The sequence below is a fragment of the Artibeus jamaicensis genome, unplaced genomic scaffold (genome assembly GCF_021234435.1).
Source record: "Artibeus jamaicensis isolate MK-2021 breed Jamaican fruit bat unplaced genomic scaffold, CSHL_Jam_final contig_354, whole genome shotgun sequence".
NCBI lineage: Eukaryota > Metazoa > Chordata > Mammalia > Chiroptera > Phyllostomidae > Artibeus > Artibeus jamaicensis.
The window spans coordinates 489,225-513,073 of NW_026521803.1; the positions used below are offsets into that span (position 1 = coordinate 489,225).

The window sequence follows — 23,849 nt, forward strand, 5'->3', positions numbered from 1 at the left end:
TTAAGCAAAATCTTTCTAAAATCCTCTGCCAGCAGCGGAAGGGGGAGGCTGGTCAGTTAAGCTCGGATCCTCCTCTGCAGAGGGAAAGGTCGGGGCCAGGGCTCAGGCCACCTTCTGGGGGACAAGGACGCTGGAAAGCTAAGCCCTGGGTGCTACTCGGAGGGAGGAGGCTGGCGGCCGGGCCCCGGAGCACCCTCCGGACGGAGGCCGTGGAACGCGCGGCCCGGGAGGAGCGGCGACGTTCGGCAGGGGCGCGTGGTCCCGGCTCCGGGGGCCGGGGCGGGCTGCGGGGCCACCGTAGGGCGGGCAGGGTCAACGGGGCAGACACTTTCTCGGAATGCACCGGTCCGGGCCGACGTCAGCAGTTTCTCCTCCGTCCCAACCCACCTTCTCCAACCCCCCACCCCCAACTGGGACCCGGCGGACGCAGCTGGCCAGCCCCCACCCCGCGCCGAGTTGGGGGACGCCCCGCGCCAGGCGCTCGGAGGGCGGACAGGTCGAGCGCGGCCTGGGGGCGGCGAGGCCCCGCGGGTCCCAGCGGGCTGCGCCCCGGGCCGCCCTGGGGGAGGGGTCTGCCGCGTCCGGGCCTGGGAGGGGCGGGTGGCGGCGGAGGTCGGCGGGGGTGTGGACGAGGGGCGGGCTGGCGAGAGGCGAGTGCCCCGCCGGGAAGCAGCAGACTCGCGCTCAGCGGAGCGTCCCCGCGCGTGGCCGCGGCTTTCCCTCCCGAGCCACCGAGCGGCGGCGGCGAGATGCGCACGGGCGGCTGCGGGGCCGCACTGCTGGCCTCGGCGCTCTGGGTCGGCGCGCTGTGCCAGCAGAGAGGTGAGCCCCGTCCCCTGTCCCTCGGCGAGCGGCGGGCGGCGGCGGGACAAAGCCCCGCGCTTTGTCTCCTTTTAGGTGGGTGCGCGAATCCCCCTTCGCCTCCGACCGAAGGACCGCGCACGTGGGTTTCCCGCGCCGCCCCCGGTAGCGTCTCTCGGGCGGGGCGGGAGAGGACTAAGAACGGCACCCTGACGGACGCGGCCCCCTCATCCCAACCTTCGGCTTTAAACTCCAGGGACCCTGGGGGCTCCACGCCGTGACTTTTGCAGCTTCGGCGCGCCGTTGAAGAGAGCAGTGTGGGAGCGGCGGGAGTGGGGCGCGGGGGCACCGAACCCGCCGCGGTCTCGGGCTCCGGCGGGCGGGTCGGGCAGCGCGGGAGGCGCGGGGCTGCGCGCGGGGAATGAATGGCAACGGCCTTCCGCCGGGTCTCCTTCGTTGCCCTGCGGAGCGAAGCCCGACCTTCCGCGTCGGCGAAGGGACGGGCTCCTCGGGGCCACTCGCGGCCCAGGAGAGACCGCGGAGAGAAGCACGCGCGCAGCCGGCTGTCCCAGGCGGGGGCCGCCCGCGCAGCCCCGCAGACGGCGGCCGGGGCGCGGAGGCGCCGTCCGCGCGGCGCTCTTTGGGCCTGCGGTCCCCGGGGGGCCGGACTCGCTGGGTCAGGCCGTGGTCACTCCGGGGCGAACCGATGGAGAAGGGAGGGGGAGCTTGGCCTGCTCGTCGTCGCGTGGGTTAAATGGCTCGCGTGGCAAAGTTTGGGAAGAGCAGAAGCTAATTTCCATAGCTTCTGTCAATGCGGAGAAAGAGAAACCGGCTTTTCGTCTGCGGACAACCCCGTTGCCCACTCTGCCCGTAGGGTTCAGCCTTCGTAGCGCTTTTGCTTGTTGGCTAAGCCGTCACAAATATTGAAAACTTCTTCAAGTACGTACCCAACACCTGACCATGGGCATAAGTCCACAAATACACATTTTATTACATAAATTTGAAGAAAACACACTTCAAAAACAGGTAGGCGAAATGCGAAATGCCGTCGTGGGAAAAATGCGTGTTTTGGCATCGTGCTGGGTTAGTAACTCTGCAGAAACGAGACCGTCTCATTCATTCAGGCATTCATGATGAAAGCACTGGACCGGAGCTGGCAACACAGCTTTGAATAGCTGCGCGTCTTCTCTGCGCCGAGCGAGGGCCGGGAGGGAGGGGAATTTGCATAGTTCTCCGAGAAAGAAAGCAGGGGACCTGCCGGGGAGAAGGCTTTGAGGCTGGGACTCATTTCTCTCAGGTTGCAGAAAGTGAACACGTCCCGGTTTCCCACAGGGTGGAGAGAGAGCAGCTTGACTAAGTTTCATTGTTAGAAGAAATTGAAAGTCCTAGACAGAGGAGATGCCCTGAAGGTTTTCTGTGCCCCTCCAGGGGCTCGGCACTTGGCCTGGGCGGTTATGAATGGTGTTTAGAGAAAGTGGACCACATGGGGCTTTCCTGTCTTAAAATGCTGTGGAAAACCACCCACCGCTGGAGCCTTTGAATCTTTCATGCTGCCTTCCAGTCCCCACGCCATCAACCATCACCCTTCCGAACAAGCATCTTTGAGAGAGTTTTGATTTAAAAAAATTATCTGTGCTCCATGGAGATAGCAGTGCAATGATATAACATAATCATAATAAAATAATAATCCTGACCTGCATCATCTCTGAGGTAGCTATCTGGTGCTTACATTTTTTTTTGAAAATAATCATTATCTAGTCGCATTTAGATTATTGACAGTCCTCTCCCATTTCTGCAGTCTCTCTGGATTACCTTATGATTCACAAAATATGATTCAGTGGCTCATTTCCTTTGACATGTAGCCAGCTTCAAGTAAACTATGTATAAGTATATTATAAGAGGTGGTGTGTTTCTAAAAATAATATTTTGTTTAATCCCACAGCTCACAATTAACATAGAATTATAGTCACTTAACCGGTCGGCCCATCAACTCTTCTGTATTAAATGTGCTCCCCCCCCAAGGAACAAATAGATGATTCCTAGTATACAGAAAAAATCCATTCTGTAAATGGAAACATTTACTTCATTCTCATAAGTAACATAGTATTCATATTTAGCATGCATGTACTCACTAGTAAAGGGTGTGTGCCTGAATGGATTTCAAAGGTGCATTTTTCTTTTCTATAGCTGAATTCTCTAAGCAAGGGCCAATAAAAAATATTGATTTTAGTGGTTAGAAACAAAGATATGTGTAATAAAAACATTGCTGCCCACCTCCTACGTCTCCTGGACTTCAGCCCACTCCGTTTTCCTTCCTCTTTTTCAGACATTAAATATAAAGCCTACATCTGAAGTTAATCCAGTGTAATTGAGAATTCACATGTTACAGGGGGATATGACGTCAACATAGAACTGTTGTGTAGTGTCTTGTGCCCCTCCTAGAATCGCACTGCTTTGTAAACCACTGTCATAAAATGTTTATGTGACCACTTATTTCAAGTTAATCATCCTTGACATATAGTACTATTTTATAATAATTTATTCATAAAGTTTATTAATATTCATTATCATTGACAAAGTTCTATTGGAAAATAACAAGATAAATCTTGGTGTTTTAGGTATTTTATTCTGTGGACTTACTGACTGTGGAAAACTGGGCAAATTACCTAGCTTCTCTGTGCTTTAGTTTCACCATCTGTAAAATGGGAGTAACAATGGTGCCTCCCTGGAAGAGGCTGTTAATGATGACACAAAACAATTCAAGGAGAGAGCTTACAACAGTGCCTCGTTCAGGGTTAGCCCTCAACAAACATTAGCTGTAAGCACTAGAGTGCCGCCATTTTACGCAGAACTGTTGGGGAGGCCTCTTCCGAGCTATATTCTCTGGGATATATAATTGCTTAGAAACTTGGAGTCTGGGTTTGTAATCAGATAGTCCCGATCTCACATACCAGACCTGTCACTTTGATGAGCCATGACATTGGTTAAGTTTCTTTATATATCTGAATTCTTAACATCTCAGTCTCCCGTTTATAAGATGGATGGCATTATTGTGATTAAATAGCACATGAAAAACGTTGTCACAGTGTTGGGACTGTCCCGGTGCCGTGGACGTGCAGTCCCTGCTGGTGAGTTTCTTATTGTGCCTGTCCTGTGGGCTCGCTGTCCTGGCCACCCCTCCCTCTGTCGTTGCTCACATTCATCAGATCATTAAGACTTGTTGATTTTACCAACTGAAAATCTCTGCGATCTGTCTCCCATTTTCTGTCTCCACTGCTGACTAGTTGTTTGATTTTCCCATGGGATGTTTGGATGGTTCTCCCTCCACCCCTCAGTCCTTCCTCAGAACTGCCACCACTGTGATTTTTCCAGAAACACAACCAGTGTTGGACCAACACCTCCCCAACCCCTTCCTTCATAACCTGCACACACTGAATGACACTGGTGCAGGTCACGCTGGGGATAAACCGAGGACTGGAACCCTAGCTCACCTTTTGCCCCAGAGCCAAGGAGTGTGATCTTGGGCACACCCACACCCATCCATAGCTCACCAGTGTTTCCCCGGCACAGGGGCTGTAAGTGCAGGACGAGTCTCCCCTTTGGGTTCTCACACCCTGAAAAACCCTCCAGGTCCCTGGATGCTCTCCCAGTGAACTCCACGCCGTGCTGCTCCTGCAGACAATGGGCTTGCTACTCTGCCTCTCTCACTGGCTTGAGCTTCTCAAGGGCAGGGACTGTTTTATTCACATCTGTGTATTCATTGCTTTCATTGTTCTCGAAAGTAACAATGTTCCCGAAAGTAATGGTCTTTATTGAGCCAGATTGAAGTTAATATCTGTACTTATGATTTAAGTAACTTAAAAAAAGTGTGTTTGAACAGGTATTCCATGGCCATGGTCGAGAATTCAAAGGGTACCAAAGGCTGTAGAGAAAAAGGTTGTCTTGACTTAGTCATCTGTTTTTGAGGCAACCACTGCTTTTGTTTCCTTGAGAATCCTTCTGTAGCTGTTTATTTGTGTAATTCTTAAAGCGAGCTTCTTCATGAAACCTGCTTCTTCCCTAATAATATAAGGGAGGGTTATTCTCTGGTAAAATACTGAACAGTAGTCCTCTCTCCACTGCCCTCCTCCATACTGTGCCCTCACTGCACCTATTGCGGATGGTAATACGTCACTCATTGAATGAATGTACTTGTAAAATTCCGTTCAACTTGTCCATTTCAAGATGGCCTTTCACAGAAAGGCATTAAACCCATGTTTCCTAGATCCTTTGAAATTTAAAAACTAGGCCACTGATGGGTTTCATGATATTGCACTTATTTTCTTAATCCTCACTGAAGGACACATTGATTTCAGATGATGGGGGGCGGGACAGAGAAACATCAAGGTGAGAGAGAAACATGGATCATTGCTTCCCGTAAGTAGCTTGACTGGGAACCGAACCCAAAACCGAGGTATGTGCTCTGACTGGGAATCAAACCCACAGCCTTCTGGTGATCAAGACAATGTTCCAATCAACTGAGCCACCTGGCCAGGGTGATACTCCTTCTAGAAGTAACAAACTAGGACTTCAACAGGAAATAAGCTTCAAAACTGTATTTTAGGAGGTTTATGATACAGAGAATTCAGGTTTGAGAATAATTCTATTAGAAGTTTAGGATAGTGTGTTATTTATTTCATCAATAAGTATGACTTATGATTGGAACACATATGGAAGACACTGAGAAATTTGATTTTTAAAAAAATTCCCACTGAATTAAAGTTAAGCCTGTACTTTGAATCTAAAAATTAACTAGGGACAACCATAGAGAACTCTTGGTGGTAGGCCTCAGGTGAAGTTTTTAGTTACATTCCTCAAATATGTTTGGATGAACAAGAAAACTGCAGTTTCCTGTGAAAGATGTATGTACCTTATTTACATGTGTGCAAATAATCCTTTTATTAGTTTTATTTCTAAAGTACTAATATGTACCCACCTACAACTGAGTAAATAAATCCATTTCAAAATTAATGAGGAGAAAACGATCTTTTATAGAAGTAATTTAGTTAAGGTCACGAACTTGGATTCTGTTGGAGCATGCCTGCCAGGGAGTTATTTCAGCGTGAAACACTGCACTGCAGCTGGAGTCGCTGCGTTTTCGTGTCCTTCACACTGAGGGCGACAACAGCAGTCCTTGGCCAGGGAAACCATTTAGCAGCACGGAATCCTCCCACTTGGGTCTTTGTTTTCTCAAGCCTAGACCAGGAGAGCTTTTTTTGGGTTAACTTGTTCCCAGTGATTTTCTGTCTTGCTCGGGGGCAGGAGACAGACAATGGAGGTAGTGAGATTCCAGATCAGCCTGGTGGGTGATATTCTTGCCTAGGTAAGCATTTACCTCGGAGTGTTAATCCAGAAACCCCAGCATAGAAGCACATGCGATTCTGGTTCCAGTGTCTGTGTGCATTGGTTTTTCTTTTCTGAATCTACCATTTGAAGTTTGAATCTTTTCATTCCTGAAGTTACCTTTAAGTCTGATCTGTTGGACCAGCTGGCGGTATGACTCAAAGTCTTTTGCCGGACAACCTCCTGTATTGCTGGTGGGAATGCTGAATTAGGTAAATCAGTGTTCATGGATAGTGCCTGACCTTAGAGAGTTTCTTGCATTTGGTTCCATGTTCCACAGTTTCCTTCCAGAACCCTGGGAAATTCTCCACAACAATAAGGAAGATGCTAAGCTTAGTGATCATTTTTAGTTGAGAGAATATTTAGAAAGGAAAAAAACTGCCACAGTGCCAATGATTATACACATCTTATTGAAATGTCTTCCAGTCTCATCCTAACGACAGAATCTTACTCAGAAAAGGACGATAAAATGACAACAAACTCACAACTATCAACAAACGAACGTAAAAGAAAAGAAAAACAATGAAAACAAAAACTAAGCAAACAGCCAGAACAGGAACAGAATCAGAGAAATGGAATCACACAGAGGGAGTTCAGTGGGGAGGGGGAAGGGAGGAAGGGGGGGGGAGGTACAGTAAGAAGAAGCATAATTAGGCATAAAATAGACGGGGAAAGATAAACATGGCATAGGAAACAGGACTCAAAGAACTTCCATGTACAACTGATGAACATGAACTAAGGGGGGATGTGGGAGGGTTGGGGGCACAGGGTGGAGTGGGGATAAAGGGGGCAAAATTGGGAAAACTGTAATAGCATAATCAATAAAATATACTTTAAAAAATAAAGAGGTGGCCAGGTGTTGCCACCCCGGCCCAGGACGCCTTCCTGCCCTGTGGCCCTCCCTGTTTCTCCCACTTGGTGACATTCTTGCAGTTCTGGTGGCTTCATCTTCCTTTTCTTTCTTCCCTTTTTCTGTACCTCCTTGTCCAAATCCCTCTGAATTTTTGTTTCTTCCTTTAAGGAACTCCCTGATTTGTTTTTGGTTTCCCCCATTACCAGAATAGTAATCACCAGCTGTCTAAATTACTGTTACCAGCCACTCTGAATAATGCTGGCATTTTTTCCCTTAATCTAATCTCACACTGCAGGCAGGCGAATTCTGCTGAAGCACCACTTTCAGGATGCCCCTCCTGCCCTCTGCTTCATAGGGTTCCTACTCCTGCCCACAGCCCACTGACGTCTGTAATCCCTCCAAATTCAGCCACAGGCAGCTAAGCCCTCATCCTAACTTTCTGTCCTGAACATCTTCCTCCCTCGCTGCAGAGGATGCGTTGACTTTCAATGGCACTAGGTGCTCCCATTACTCCCTCTCCTCAGTGGTGTCCCCATAACCATCTCTGCACAGCTGGCAATTTAATACTCTGGGACAGCCTTGGTGTTACGGCATTTGTCAACTCTCTCATTTCTGAATTTGCACTGTATTTTGTAAGTCAGAGTTCCCACCCAGCCAAAGTTGCTACTATCTGCTCCTCTTTTTGATGGCTTGCCCTGAACGCTGTCAGTCAAAGCTTAAAAAAGGGGGAGCATTTTCCTTTCAAATATCAAAACCTCAGCTTCCAGCATATTTCTTTCAATACACAAAGAATTTGAGGGCACAGGGTTCCAGTACTAAGACCTGAGTCATTGACAGTGGGAGGGCAGTGATACCCACTCATGCCCCCGAGGAGGCAGGGCTGGTGTACCAACCAGGAAACCCTCATCTGGTCTCTGGATTGCAAGCCCAGCCGAGTCCTGGCCCCTCTGGGCATGGGGCCCTCCAGCCTCCCAGGTTTCATATTGCCCAAGGGATTACCACCTGGCAGGTGGGATCTGGACCCTGTTTCAAAAAGCCCTATTCAAATTTGGTATCTGGAGGCATGAAGATCTTTCCAGTTCACCTTCAAGCAGACCCTTTTGGGTTTCTAGTTTAAATAGTCATCTTCAGAACTATCTCTGCATTTGGCTTACTTTCTGCCCAGTTACTTTCTGTCCTGTGGTGGTCTGCACCGTTCCCCACCCACCAGAAGTCCCACTGTCTGTCCTTTCAGCCCTTCATTCTGAATCTCAGATTTCAACGTTCATTTAATGATCACCAAAATAAGTCTAATTAACTTTCATCAGCACATAGTTACATTTTTTCTTGTGATGAGGACTTTCTTAGCAACTTCTCTATGCAATTCAGTATCACTAACTATAATCTCCATGCCAGACTTACTTATTTTTTAACTGGAAGTTTGTATATTTTGATCCCCTTCATCCAAACACTATGTTTGTTTATGTGCAAAATCTAGTTTTCCCAACTCTTTTTTTTTTTTTTTTTACTTCTTTCTGGCTTTGCAGCATACTTTTGTTTATTCTAGCAGTTTGGGGTCGGGAGAGTGTAAGCTATTCACTAACACGTAAAATGCCTTTGGAAGCTCCCACTACTTTTCTTTAAGGGAGTTGGCATCTTAATACCTTCTTGGGGTAGAAAATCTTTTCTTGTGGGATTGTCATCTCTATTCAATTTTTCTATTTTTCCCTGTGTTATTCACTTATTCATGCATGCACAGGGCAAATACTGGGACCCAGAGTCAGGGATGTTCAATGACTACAAGGGCTAGTGTGTCTTGAGGACTCCCTTCTCAGTTGCTGTCCTCACTATGATTCTAAGACAGTTGTTGACATTCTTGGTGGACTTGCTCTTGAAGTTCACAGAACTGAAAGTGCATACATTGCAAAAAAGTTCTCCATAAGACATAATAATCAAGGAGTGAAGGGATTTAAGTCACAATGGTGGAAGTTGCTATCTATATTTTGCTTGGTTATAGTCATGCAGGTTCACATTGAAATGAGTAGGCCAAGTCGTGGGGCAGGGAGAGGTGAAAGGGGGTGCAGAGGAGTGTGCAGCATTAGCTGAGGTTGCAGAAACAACTGGTTCACCAAACACCCTGTTAGGTGATGTCTGCTTCCTTGGGCTCCCTTTCTTTCATGGGGAACTCAGAGTGTCCCTGCGGAGCTAGCTTTTCTGTGCGCTCTACGAGAACGGGTGCCGTAAAGATAGACGTTCTCCCTCTAGGCTGCGCATTAGTATTTAATAGCATCAATGCCCAGGTCCTACCCCAGGAATTATAATTTATGTGGTCTGGGGTGGGGCCTGGTCATTTGCATTTCAGAGTTCTCTCTAGGTGATTCCACTCTGCAGCCTGGGTTGAAAGCTCCTAAATTAACACCATAAGCTTTCTTGTGCCAGAGAATGCACTTGCACCACAGTGCAGGCCTGGGAAGGGAGTGCAGTACCTGGTAGCAGTAACCCCAGCTTGTCCATAGGGTGCAGGTTGGGGCATTGGTCCCATCACGCCTGCCACTGGCTGCAGTCTAATGCTTTGTACATACAGGTGCCCCACCCTCCTCATTTACTGGTTTCATTCTGTTCTGACTGCTCTGTTGTCTAGTTCATGCTATTCCGACTGCTCTGTGAAGTGGGGATGATAGTACACACCCAAAGTTGTGAGGGGTTCCTGCACTGATAGCCTGCGTCGTTGAAGTTTCTCAGAGAAAGTCAGTCCCTTCTTTTATCCTAGCAGTGCCTCACCAAGTGTTTGTCATTGATGAGTGCTCAGTAGACACTTACCAATTTTCGAGCTTCGTGTCAATGAGCAGTGTTAGTCTCACTTTGCTGACCTGGTCACTTATGAAGGCCCCTCTTTCTTTAAAAGTACCCCTGACCAAATATAGCACTTACTATTCCTCATGTTTTGGGATAAGATCTGGTCTTGCAGGTTTGAGTGGTTGATTGATTGAATGATTTTTTCATTCTTTAATTCATCAAAATTTATTAACCATGTTCCAAATGCAGGCATTTTTTTGTGCGTGCCCCTCTCCAAACTCCTGGGTAAAAGGGGGGAGGGAAGGAAGGAGATTAGTTCTTATCCAAAACCTGTAGCTGATTCCTATGTTTTTAGCTAGAAGCCAGGTGTAAGGTTCCCAACACCCCTCCTCTCCAAGCTCTGTACATGTGCAAGCCATAAGCACTTTTTTACTCTGTGATTTTCTGGGCCACCTCCTTCTCTCCTGATTTAATCAGGTCTGGAGATTCCAAAGCCTGCTGTCCTCAGTCACCTACTGCTCCCGACATTCTCTGATCTTGCTTCTAATTGCACTTACTTTTCTTGGCTTCCTTCAGAAGTCCCTCCCCACCCCCCAGTGTTTGGCTTATTATTTCCCTTTTAGTTCCACACAACAAAGTAAGAGCCATTCTTCCTTCTACAGGCCAACATCCCCTCCACACACAAACTCACACACGCATACCACCTATGCGGACCTCGTTGCTCAGCCCAAAGGTACTTGAAGAGGTATTATGCTGACTAACCCTGGACTGACCGAGTCAGACTCTAGACCCCACGTGCTGGGGTGGAGCAGTGACTGCTGAAAGTGCCAGCCCAGCTGTGGGCTTTGGGATGAAGTCTGATGTGGACAGTGATGCAGTTTCCTAAGAGCCTAGATAGCCACTGGCATCTGAAGTTCCCCATGAGCTAGTGGGCTGTGAAGGTGCCGTCCCATCCCTGCGGAATTGCTTCAGTGGTTTCTCACCCTCTTCAGAGCAGGACTTACAAGGTGCTCTGGGATCTGACCCTGCTCAGGTGCCTCCACAGCTTCGTCACCCACTGCTAACCCTATTTTGACCATTCTGAAATACTGGTGCTTCCCATAGTGTGACAAGGAACTCACATCTGTGAGCCTTGAACACACTTTCCTTGTACATGGAAAGCCCTTTATTCACTAGTGGCACCATGATGTATTCAAGTCCACACAGTCACAGGCTTTCCTCCTACTTGTGGCCAGGGCAGTTTGTCTATACATCTTATTAAGCACATCATCTTGTATCTGTTTGTTAACTTGCCTGTGTCTCCTTGAGGGCAGAGAGTTGTGTTCTTATTTCTAATACCTAATACAGTGCTGACATTTAGTGTTGATTCTGTAAATAGTAGTTGGGTGAATGAAAGTCCCAATGCCGACAAGTGACAGGGGCTGGAAGGGGATCCAATTGCCATTATTACAAGATGTAAAGAGACTGGAAGTTGGTATTAGGAAGTCACTAAGCAGAGTGATAACCTGGGAACAGTGGACAGGAATGGGACAGGGCGTCAGCTCCAGAAGGCCAGGAGACCTTACCAGGACACCCAGATAGTAATTGAAGACAGGGAATGAGGAAGAATACAGGTAATCAAACTGGGGTAGAGGGTGGACAAATGTTTTGGGGACCAGGTCCTTAGCTCACATTCTGAACTGCAACACAGTGGTCATGCACAGCCTCGCAGTGGTCATGGACAACCCAGTAGTCAAGCACCCGTACTCTCAGACAAGGTCCAAGTACAGAGAGGGAGGAGCCACTGCATCTGGTCGTCAGTGGGGCTTCATAACTTGAAGAGGATATCAGTTTTTGTCCATCTATCAGATCAGTACAAAGGAAAAATGGATTATATTTTATAATTAAGTATTGAGTAACATTTTATAAATAATTATTTTATAATTTAAATATTAAAATATTGACTGATGCTGAATATTTCATATGTGCTTGACATTGAGAGCATATTTAAGAAAAATCTTATTTCTAAATTTGGAGCCACTGACTTCTAGGCTTCTCAAGCCAGCAATTAATTAACTCACATTAAACAAGTACTTGTTAAGTTTCTAGAATATTCTGCACACTCGGGTGACCAGTGGTCTTTGCACCCCAGTGCTTGTAGTGAGATAAGCTTGAGAAATGCCTAAGGAATCTTCCTAAGTATGTTACTCAGTTTAGATCTGGGAGATATTTTTGTTTCTGAATGTCTCCTATACCAATATAACTCTCCTTGCAATTGTAGAACATATCATCATAAACAGAAAGAAAAATCTGATTCAACACTACATGTCTACTGCATGGGGTTTTCTTTTATTTTAAAAGGTGTGACTTCAGACTACTCCAGTGGGTATGGTTTCAGACATGTGGGCATTTGCTGACTAGCTCTTACATGTTCATGTAGAGTTTTTCTTAGTCTGCTTTTTAAGGATCTCCACCTGCTTGCCTTTGGAGGACTTTAAGAGGGGGACAGCAGTTCTCCTCAGACGTGCTGGGCCAAGCCACCTTGTCTTCTCAGGGACAGAACAAAGGCATACAGAGTTTATGTCACAGATGGAGTTTGGTTTGATAAAGATCTGAAGTGAATGAGCTTATTCTTATCAGAAATATGAGCATAACATCTTCTGTGTCTTTAGTGGTTTCCAACTTTGTTGGTTTAGTTTCAATTATTATAGTTGACTAAATTAAGATGTGCCTCATTTTATGTGGTCAAAGGTTTCCTGAAAATTTGAGCATCAAACAGTTTTATGTAAATGAAATAATTTCAAATTCAGTAATTCCTAAATGGGGGAATCAGCTAGTAAAGAGAATAGATGTCTCTTTGGTTTCTGTTATCAAGTTTGATCTAAGCACAGCTTGGACCAAACACAAGCTCACATTTTATATATTAGTAATGTACCTTAATCAGCAGTCAGGTCCCAAACCATACCCTATAACTTTTTTGGATATAAATTTGGTAGAGTTCAAGCTTTTCTGTCCTTTTGGGTGTGCAGACCTGTCCCTTGCCTCAGCATCAGGCAGTCAGCAGCCCCCCTAAACCACGGTCTGGACACAGGACCCTTTAGGGACCAGGAGGCCTCACCATCCTCCAAGATGCAGGCTACAGGCAGGGTGGTTCCATGCCCTGTGACCTAAGTGTAAGGAGAATCTCCAACAGGTTTTAACACTTTTAGTAGGTAAAATTTACATACCATAAAGTTTCATCAATTGAAAATGAACAATTCAATGATTATTTAGTAAGCTTAGTGTTGGACAGTCATCACCCAACGTGGTGTGAAAGATTTCCAGATTTCAAGTGCGCCCCAGTCCCCACTTCACACTCACCCCAGCCCCAAGCAATCACCTGCTTTCTGTTCTTTTAGATTTATCTTTTCTGGGAATTTTATACATATGGGCTCATACAGTATGTAGCCTTTTGTGTCTCTCTTCTTTCATTTAACACGGTGTCTTCCAGGATCACCTGTACGGTAGCAGGTATCTGTGGTCCATCCCACTTTGTTGCTGAATAGTGTTCCATCCTGAGGGTCCGCTACAGTTTGCCTATCCCGTCACCAGAGGGTGGACACCATGATTGTTATCATTTAGTGCTATTACAGTAATGCTACAAGCATTCACATAAGTTTCTGTGTAGACGTGTTTTCATTGCTTTTGAGTGAAATTCCTAGGAGCAGAATATGAATCATATTATAAATTTATTTTAGTTTAAAAAAGAAACTATCAAACTCCTTTCCAGTGACTGCACCACTTCACAATATAAAATGCAGCAGCGTCTGAGGGTTCCAGTTTCTCCAAAGCCTTACCAACACTACACATTGTCTCTTTCTGATTATAGACATTTTAGTGACTGTGAAGTAGTATTTTATGCTTTAATTTGCATTCCCTTAATAATTAATGATATTAAACATATTTCATATGCTTATTAGTTATTCTGATAGCCTCTTTAGTGAAAAATGTAAGCATTTTATCCAATGTTTACTTTTTTTTTACTTTGAATATTGAGCTTAAGAGTTTTTTATATGGCCCTGTCTGGGTAATTCAGTTAGTTACAGCATCATCCTGCTGTGCCAAGGTTGCGGATTCGACTAGTGGCCAGGGCAATGAAGCAACGAAGGAATGCATAAATAAACGGAACAACAAATACATCTCTCTCTCTCAAATCAATCAATAACATTTTTTTAAAGTTGGATTTAAGGATACAAATTCTTTATCACAAATGTGACATGAAAATACTTTCTCTCAGTCTACAGCTCCTCCTTTTATATTCTTAATGGTGTGTTTGGAGTGCCAAGCATTTTTCTGATTGCCCATTTTATGAAATTTTTATTTTATGAATTTTTTTGTTGTCGTATTTAAGAATTCTTTGCCCAATCTAAGATCATAAACATTTTCTCCTACATTTTCTTTTAGAAGTTTTATAGTTTGGCTTTTGCATTTATGTTTGTGATCCACTTTGAATTTACTGGTACTTCATGCATGGCAAGTGCATTTATGGAAAAAAGACAAATTGCCCTGGCATTTTGCCAAACACCAATTGGCCATAAATGTAGTAATGCATTTCTGGATTCTCTATTCAATTCGTATGGCTGTTCTTCAGCTTACATCCCACTGTCTGGATTCCTGGGCTTTTAAAATAAGTTTTGAAATAAGTAGTGTAAGCCATTTGATTTCTTTTACTTTTTCTAATTTGATTTGACAGTTCTAGATCCTTTGCATTTCCATTACTATTAGCTTGTCAGTGTCTACAGAAGAGCCAGCTGGGATTTTGATAGGAATTAGGTTGGAACTATAGATTAGTTTGGGGAGAATTGCTGTCTAACAACGTTGAATGCTCTCCTATCCATGAATAAGAAACATCTCTTCATTCATATTGTCTACTTTCTTTCAGAAATGTTTTGTAGTTTTCAGTGTACTGGTCTTGAATTTCTTCTGTTAAATTTTCTCTTAAGTATTTTATTCTTTTTGGGTAAGAAAGCCAGGGATGTATGAAGAGTGGATCTAGCCCTTCTCTGGCACTCCTGTTCCAGAAGGCACTCCACCTTCTCCCTGTGAAGGGTGCGGGCCAGCTGTCAGTAGCTTGCTCTTGCTGAGATCTCAACCCCAGAAGCTTTCCGCATTCATTTTCTGCTGAGTTTGTGACTTTTATGTCAGCATCACTGGGCATGTATTTCAGTCTCTGCTCCAAATCAAGTCACCTTTTGGGGTCTAGCCATGCAGCTCAGTTGCTTAGAGTGTCATCCGGATACATCAAGGTTGCAGGTTTGATCCCCGGTCAGGGCACATACAAGAATCAACCAATAATGAATGTATAAATAAGTGAAACAAGAAATCCATGTCTCTCTCTCTCTCTCCCTACCCCCCCTCTCTAAAATTAATAAATTAAAAAGTCAACTTTTGGGTCTCCAGTAGAGAAATTGCTGACTTCGAGCTTGCCCTGCCCCGGTAATCTCTGCTGAGGAGCTGGGTGAGCACGGGGCAGCCCCGGGAGGAGGGCTGATCTCTTTTACTGGTCTAGCCCGAAACCCCGGCAGCTTTCCATAAAGACAAGTTTCCCAATTGTTAGTCTTCACTTAATTTGCAAGTCTTGAAATGGTTGTTTTTGAAAATTTTGTGCGGTTATATAATTGTTACTTTGGGGGAGGGTTTTCAACCTCTGGTATTGCCAAGAAGTCTCTCTGAAATAATTTATGTAGATATCTTGACTACCATGAATTTCTCTAATGAGAATCCTCTTCCCTTAAGCATCATGCCATTAACAATCCACCGGTTTTACTAGTAACCCATTTCCGATGCTCCCTTTGCTAATTAACAAGTGCTGGTGTTGACAGAGACGCTATTGTGGGCGTCCCTGTAACATGGGCAGCCTTCCTGATGAGAACACAACCCGACGACCCCTGGAAGGGCTGTCACCGATTTCAATGCCAGCTGCTTTTGGGTACTTTAACCTAAGTAACACAAACACACACATAGACAGGTGTGCACACACACGTGATGCAACAGTCTTTATGCTGAAGTATCGTAATTCCATATACTCGAGTAGTTACCGTTTATGTTTAAATGTATGTTCACCTTGAGTCAAACCTCAGCTTATATCCGCAGTTTGAGTACTAGTCAGCACAGTGCAGTGAAGATCTCTGGGATTTGCAGTTCCTGCTTTCAAAGAAGTGCTGTGTTGGCAGTTTGAGAGTGAGGACCCAGAAGTTGAAAGGACTGACATCCTCCTGTACGCATATTAGGCCCTTAAAGTTGCTGACTCCTTCAGGGTGAAAGCATGAGTCTGGAGAAAACAGCAGGGAGAAGTCCGTGCTGAGGTGCCCACGGGGTGGGGTGGGGCGCGGGGTGGGGGGAGGTCAAGTGTGGAAGGTGCGACTCAGAACCCAAACTGAAAAACCTCTCCGTGCGACAGCGTATCAGCTACAGGTTTCAGTTGGCTTAAAACAGGAAACCTGCATGTGAACTGCAGTGGAGTGTGTAGTAAAGGCCATTTTGTTTGTAGTGGTTTGTTTTCAAAGAAAATGTGTTACAGAAGATGCATATAAGTGTGTTTTATTCGAGAGTCATCTATTGTTGTGGTCTGGCCTGGGTTACAACTTCTTCATTACTAATATGTGGAAATAAAGTATATTTTCTCTGTCTATGTTATCATAATAAAAATATATCACAGGGAAGAACTTAAAAATAAAAGGAATATAATTTTAAAAAATTATTTTAAGGAGAGTCAGAGCCCGAGGGCACGGCTGTTGTGGTAAGCTCTGTGTCTGTGACCTTTCTCACCCCTCTCAGACTGTTTTTTTCCATCAGAGTGGGGAGACAGCCCACCTTCCATGAATGGTCCTGCTTTTGTGCTCAGAGGTTCTCTTGAAAACTCTCCTCTCCATCTGTCACCCTTTCCTGGAAACTCATCTGCAAGGTCCTGAGGCAGCCAGGAACAGATGCCCTGCTCTCCTCTCTGACCCACCCCTCCCCACCTGTGCAGAGACCTCCCTGTGGGTCCTCTGTGAATAGACACCTGGAGGCCACCTACTTTGCTGCCACATCAGACTGCTCAGAATACTAGTAACCAGCAGGACTTGGGTTTAAAGGGGTAGTCTTCTGTCAGAAATTAGATAGTGCTATGTAAATGTACTCCTTTGACATTATATTAATGCCATTTTGTATCTTCAAAAGCTTATTTTTGAAATGAATGGCAGCATCATTTGAGTGGAACAGGGCTGAAAAATCAATCCACTGGTTTGTTTTAATAGATTTCCCTCTTGGATGCCCAGTTGCCCTTGTTCGTATGTGGACTCTTTAGTGTTGCAGCCCCTGAAGGTTTTTTCCTCTTTACAGTGAGCCAAAAATCTTTGTCTTAACTGAAGCACCGCACTCCCTCTAAAAATAGCTGTCAGAGGTCTACAAGAATTGAATGCAGGATGGAAGGTCTGGAGTTCTGGTTAAACAGTGACAGAAAACTGCTGGAGGAAGCATGAGCTCACTCATCAGTCTGATGATCTTTGTGCCAAGGTTTGGCTGAATTGGCCAGCTCCAGAGTGCTCGAACTGGAAAAAACCCATGGGGTCATTTCATCTTTTGAGCTCAAAGCAGCCACCCCAGGAAGATGCTTGGCCACGAAGCATCTCAGCCACCCCCAGATCTGCAAAATTAGAATGTGCATTTTAATGAGCTCTCCAGGTGATTTGTACATATTGAGTTTGAGGAACACTGCTCTAATTCTCAACTTCCTCTCTGCAAGCTTACGCACAGAATGACAGTGGGATATTTTGTGCATGGTTAAGTCACAGTTATTAAATTTCTGACGGCTAAGGGTCATCTTCCTGTCTTTAATAGCATAACATTATTGATTCCACCTGAGATCATGTTAACATTTTTTCACTAATGCTGTTCTCATATTGTGTGACTCTATCGCCAGGAACTGTAACATCTTTTGCACCTTTGCCAAGACTATGCTGTGCTAGCAGGGATTTTGCAGGGGAAGTAGAAAGTCCTGCGTTTATCCTTATTAAGCTCATGCTAGTTTTATTTTGGCCACTGTTGAGATTCCGCTAACTCCATAACCCTGTGTGTTTATTTACTTCCCACACAAATGATGCCTTCTGTATCCTTATCTAAATTAGCATTAATAATATTAAAGAAGGTAGTCCTGGCACATGGGACGAGAAACTCAGCATCAGCCCTGAACCCAATACAAGTTATGTTGCTTCTCTTGTTTTGGGAGATGTCTTTTTGGGCAAGTATGCTCCTTTCCAATTCCCCCATGAAAACACACCTGTTTGGTGAATGAGCCGCCTTCTGCTTTTTAAGGAGATCAGTTCAGGTGGAGCCCTCCAGCATAACTAGCAGAGACCAACGAGTTGTGAGATGGAGGGAAGACCTGGGAGTCAACGGTGGGATGGAGGCCAGAAGAAGGTGGTATTTAAGAGAGAAAGGTTATTTTTGACAAAATCTACAGTGAGGTCAAGTAAACTGAAGGTAAATTGCACGTTGGGTTTGACCACATGGAAGTTAACAGAGACTCTGAAAAGGGCATTTTTCCTCTAGTGATTTCTGTTCCTTTAGTGATTTAAAGGAACAGAGTCCCAGCTGAAGTTGAGTAAAGAGAAAATGTGAGTCAAGGAACTGGACACAGTGAATACAATACTTATACATGTCTTTGACATAACATCTTTTAAAAAATAGGAAAACAACTATATTAAATGTATGTATCTATTAACAGGCAACTGAATTTCAGAAAAAATCAAGGGTACTGGAACTGACAAAATACTGTTATTTATTTATTTCAATGAGAATGATACCAATATAATTTAAGTATGTACTTTTGATTGAAGTGTTTAGTTGTTGGTCTCTAACGTGAAAGATATTGTAAATGATTTCTTTGTTTGTAAAATGTCTCTAGCTGTGCAGTGGAATGAAAGGAGCTGTCATGGGTGGATCCAGCCACCTTGGGGTCACAGTACTGGTGTTCGGTTAGAGGGGCGACACCATTTCATTTGTCAAATGATCTCCTCAGAGCTGCGTGGACCCTTGTGAGGACAGTCCTCGATTGACTCTGCCGCCAGCCACTTCCAGGGCCAGTAGCATAATTCGAAGAGCTAGTGCAAAATGAAAATGTGGGGCCCCTTGTTTAAATTTAAAACATTGCAAGACAGTTTCACCAGAGCATTAAACCAAGGGCAACTTCACTGGTCACATACCCAGGAAGTAGCCCTGGGCACATTCCCAAGTGGGGAAGCCAGAATTTTAAAGAATAAGCAAGCGAAATCTATACAACAGAGCACAGAAATACAGAGGAAAGGGGAAGAAATAACTACGGCCTGATAGGATTATAGAAAAGTTGATTGTTTTCAGAAGTGTTAGGGCTGATAAGAAAATGTTGAATTAATTGATGCGTTTGGGTATTTTAAAATGATGTAAGCAGTACAGCCCTGGCCTGGTCATTCAGTTGGTTGGAGTGTCATCTCATTCACCAAAAGTGATGTATTCAACTCAGGTCAGGGCACACACCTAGGATGCAGATTCGATCCCCAGTCAGGGCGAGTATGGGAGGCAATGGATAGACGTCTTTCTCTCTCTCTCCCTTTCCCTCTTTCTCTCTCTCTAAAAATCGAAATAAAAAATATCCTAGGGTGAAGATTTAAAACATTGTACAAACAGTACAGACATTATAAATAATAAAATATTACGAAACTTCATTCTAGTGCTACGGAACTGGTAACGTTCAGTTTAAAGACTGTCCTTGCTTTTCGGCTTTCCTTTAAGTGGGGCAGTGGAGTTCATGCCTGTGCGGGTTTGGAAGCAGTGAGGACAGGCGCTGCCTTTCCATGGGATGGGAAGGATGTAAAATTTAAACACAGATATGAATCTGGGTTGCTTTGTGGTTTGTCTGTGTGCAGCTATGACTTTGATCAATCTTTGCCATTTAATAACAATTTAAAAATTTTGGAAACTAAAGAGAAAAACACTCCTTGGTGAATGAATTGTATTTCCCTATGCTGAAATAAAAACTGCAGTAGCATGGAATACAAGTATTAAACAAGTCTTTGTGGGAGGAATGGGTGACCCCTGATAAGGTGCGACTTTCTACAAACAATATTTGTGTCTTGCTTGCTCATTGGTTTGTTTATCTTAACAGTGAAAACCTCTGTTTTCATCAAGGACACCTTGAGCCCATTGCTATGGAAATGAACTCCAGCAAAGTCCTGCTAAGGCCTTTCACTCACCACCCCCTTTGGTTTCTCCGAGATTAATCTTCTCTTCATTTTCCCATGTGAGGAAAAAAATCAACGGAGTTAAAGGCCAAATGCTTGGGAATTTGGATTTGACTTTTTCATCACTGTGTGGGGGCCTTTCTTTGTCTCCCTCCCCCCCCTTTTTCTCACTGTGCTGGAAAGGGCCTTGGAATCTCTAGAAAGCTTTTCTCTTACTAACAGCCATCCATGATTGAATGGTTTAGTCCCAAAACTGGGTATTTGCTTTTAAGAGGGTATTGGGACGGTGTGAGAAGGCGGCCATTCTCTAGGCAGTGCTTCTGCCACGCCAAAAGGGCGCCACCTCTACAGGAGACAAGTCACCCTCGCTTAAAACCCTCGCGAGTGCTAGATTTTTTTAATTTGAGAAATAGAATAACTAACTGGTACCATTGGGAGAGTTCTCACTGGAGATGCCAGCCCTGTTTGTTTGATAGTAAATAAGCAAGACTTCTGTGTATTTCAACTCTAGCTTTGATGTGTTATTATTTAAACACTCTAAGAATACTGGTATTCGATATACAAAACAAGTTCACTTCGTAGGGATTAAAATGATTTTTAATTTAATATGAGCAACGTGAAAAAGAGTTTCTTTACATGCTGTTCTCCTGTTGTGACAGAGCATTTGGCTCAGGTTTGTCGCAGGACAGGAGCGGTGGAGGAAGGAGTTGCAGTCAGTTGCTGATCAGTGAGCAGTAAAAGTGAACCGTGGCTTCCCGGGGTTCGGGGAACCCAGAGGTCAGCCCACATTCTGGGTTCTTGGCTTTGTGCAAGAAACAATTGCAAGACGAGCCAGCATAGAGATTAAAGTGAAAGCGTTTATTAGTGAAGCAGGGAGACAGGGAGTGGGCTACTCCACAGACAGAGCAGCCTCTCTTGTGGGATTTACTTTTTTATTGAAGCCATTTAATGAAAGAGGAAGGCATTCAGTAAGGGGAAGGAGTACTCAGGATCTCTCTGGGAAGGGGGTGAGGATTTCCCAGAAGAGCCCCGTCGGCTACTTTGTGTCCATGCACTGGCTTCCTGTTCCCGTGACGGTGCCCTTTAGTGCTCCAGCACATTACAGTGTGTCTAGGAGGAGGCAAGGGTTTACCCCGGTGAAGTTGGTCTCCATGTGGAACCAGCTGGTTTTCTGCAGGCTCCAAGCCATAAATCTGCTGGGGCTCATCTTACTGTCTCCTTGACAGTCCCTGTAGCTGTTATTGGCTACAACCATTTTGCCACAGACCTTATCTCAAAAGTAGGAAAACAATTTCATCTATGCTTATATTTTAAATACACTTACTTCATAATATACAGGTATATTTGTGTTGTTTTCTGGGGGAAAAAAGTTTGAGACAAATTTTGCCACAGCTTGCTAATGGACTCCCAAACATATTTTAGGGGTTGGGGATGTGCTACTATAAGTAATTTCAATCTAAACCTTCCTCTGTCTTTACCCCTTTTTCTTTTTATATGTGCTCACCACCCTCAGCATTTATAGGAAATGTTCAGACAACCTGGGTAATACCGAGGACTCATTTTTCATTTGGTTCCGCTGAGCTGGGGGCAGCGGCTGCTCCAGGCCCACCCTGTCAGGTCACTTCAGACCACACCCGAGCAAGATTTTAACTCTTGGCCTGGCCTGAGCTCCTCTCAGTCCCAATCTACCTGCACCCAAAGGCCAGGAGCCTCCTGGAACTAGGTTCCTGGAAGAAGAGGTGGGGAAAGGAAACTTAAAGTCACCTGTACCATTAGCTCCTCACTCCCTACACCTTGACCAAAGCACCTTCCCTACCAGCATTCTTGATCTTTTGGTGCCCTTTGGCTAAGCTCACAAATTTATTCTCAGCACGATTTTAAATGCATAAAAATATATTACAAAAAAATCCAAATATATTAAAATGGAGTGCTACCTCTGCAGGCTAGCTCCTTGTCATTTTTGAGGTTACCTCTTCAAAAGTGACCTCCCCAGAGATGCCTTCCCTTGTCAGCTTGCAGAACAATGAAAGAAGACTGTGAGCCCCGGCCGGTGTGGCTCAGTTGGTCGGAGCATCATCCTGTAACTGAAAGGTTTCGGGTTTGAATCCTGGTCGGCACATGCCTGGGTTGCCAGTTAGATCCCCGGCCCAGGTGTGTATGATCCATGGTCCGGGCCCATATGAGATGCGACCAGACGACGTTTCTCTCTCTCCTTTCCTCTCTTTAAAATCAACGAAAAAATGTCCTCAGGTGAGGAGAAAAAAGATTGTGATTTACCTGTGTGCATTTAACTTACAGGGATTCAACTACATACACAGAGTTGCAAAGACGTCTACAGAAAGAGTAACACGAGAAAAAAACAAAGAGGGAGGGAGGTGGGGAAGAGTGACACGTGTGCGCAGAGTGGAGCGTGAGTGCCTCAGAGTGAGCCTTCTGAGCCTCTGCGCCTCCGAGTGAGCGTGAGACCAGCCTGCGGCCGGTCTGCGTGTCCCCCTTGCCTCTCACGGTGCACATCAGTTAGCTGAGTGTATTTCTTCCGATTAAAGGCAGACACTTGTCTTACTCAGTGGCTCTTAAATGCAAACCAACTACTTCATCCAAAATTAAATTAGAGAAACAGAGACTCCAGTATATGAAATATAACCATAAAAGTTGAATTATATTTGAGGAAATTTGCATTAGTGACCTCCACTGGTAATATGAAAATGATAATAGCAATTATTTATTGAGCCCTTAAGATATTTTACCAGGTCTTTTTACCCATATAACGTCACTTAATGATCACAAAAAATCCTTAGGCACTGTGCTTCCTACTGCGTAAATAAGGAGACTGATAGGTAAATCCTCCTAGCTGGAAAGGGGTAGAAGGAGGATTCGAACTGGGGGCAGTCTGACTGGAAAGCCATTGTCCTTACCTCAGCCAATACCACCTTTCAGAGGCACTGGTGATTCTAATAGAATTCGTATAAAATGGCTGTTTCAAATGGACATTTCTACTGAAAGCCTGGACACATATAATAAGTTAGATATTAAACACACCACATTAAATAGAACTTTTACTGTTTCTGAAAGAATACCTTGACACAAGATTGGAAAACAAGATTCAGATTTTTAAGATCTTACTGCTTTTATTCAGTGGTTCATGAATCAGGCAGCATTCAAGGAGTTTGGAGGAGCTGAACAAAATGAAAGACTTTTATAGGCAAAGGGAGCAGGAACCGACAAGCTAAACTGGGCAAAAAGGCTGGTTATTGCAAGGTTTCTTTCAGAGGGTGGCAAGGGTCCCTGTGGATTACCTAACTAGTGCTGATCAGGCAATTCCTGAGTGACTCTTTTAAGATTCCATTTCTGGAGGAGCCAGAAACTGTATTGTTTTGGTTTGGTGACGTGGGGCTTTGCGTGAGCAACTCCATTTAGAGCCCGTTGCTCTTGTTTTTAGCATTGAGGAGTAAGCAAGAGTCAAAAAAGGGCCATTGCCATCAGCATAGAGGGGAAGCGAAGCAGCCTCTGAGAATTCTCTGGTATAGGATTAAGGTTGTATGAAACATCAGTTGCTTCTCTTCCGTTCCTCTTCAGGTGGCCGTTTTCAAGAATGACTTCCAAGTAAGCAAAGAAAATAATGCCACTTTATGTTTCTGTTTGGTTATTTTATCCAAGAAAATCAAAGAATTACCAAATTCACTTTTTTTTGCCATTCTGTGCATTCATTACATGGAGAAAAGCTATTATTTTTCAAATAGTGAGAGTGAGAATGGTGAGCAAATTTATCTGATAATCTATTAAAGTAGAATTCTAGAATCAGAGTATCTGAGGAAAACTGG

At 44.7% G+C, this 23,849-nt stretch overlaps 1 protein-coding gene across 1 annotated transcript in view; it reads left to right on the plus strand.

The window, feature by feature from the left end:
* The first annotated feature begins 694 nt into the window (after positions 1-694).
* Positions 695-23,849, plus strand: part of LAMA1 (laminin subunit alpha 1) — a 163,357-nt gene continuing 140,202 nt past the window's right edge. Inside the window, exon 1 of the mRNA XM_037125856.2 lies at positions 695-822. Coding sequence (XP_036981751.2) covers positions 750-822 — 73 coding nt within the window. The 5' untranslated portion in view covers positions 695-749. The remainder of the gene's footprint in view (positions 823-23,849) is intronic.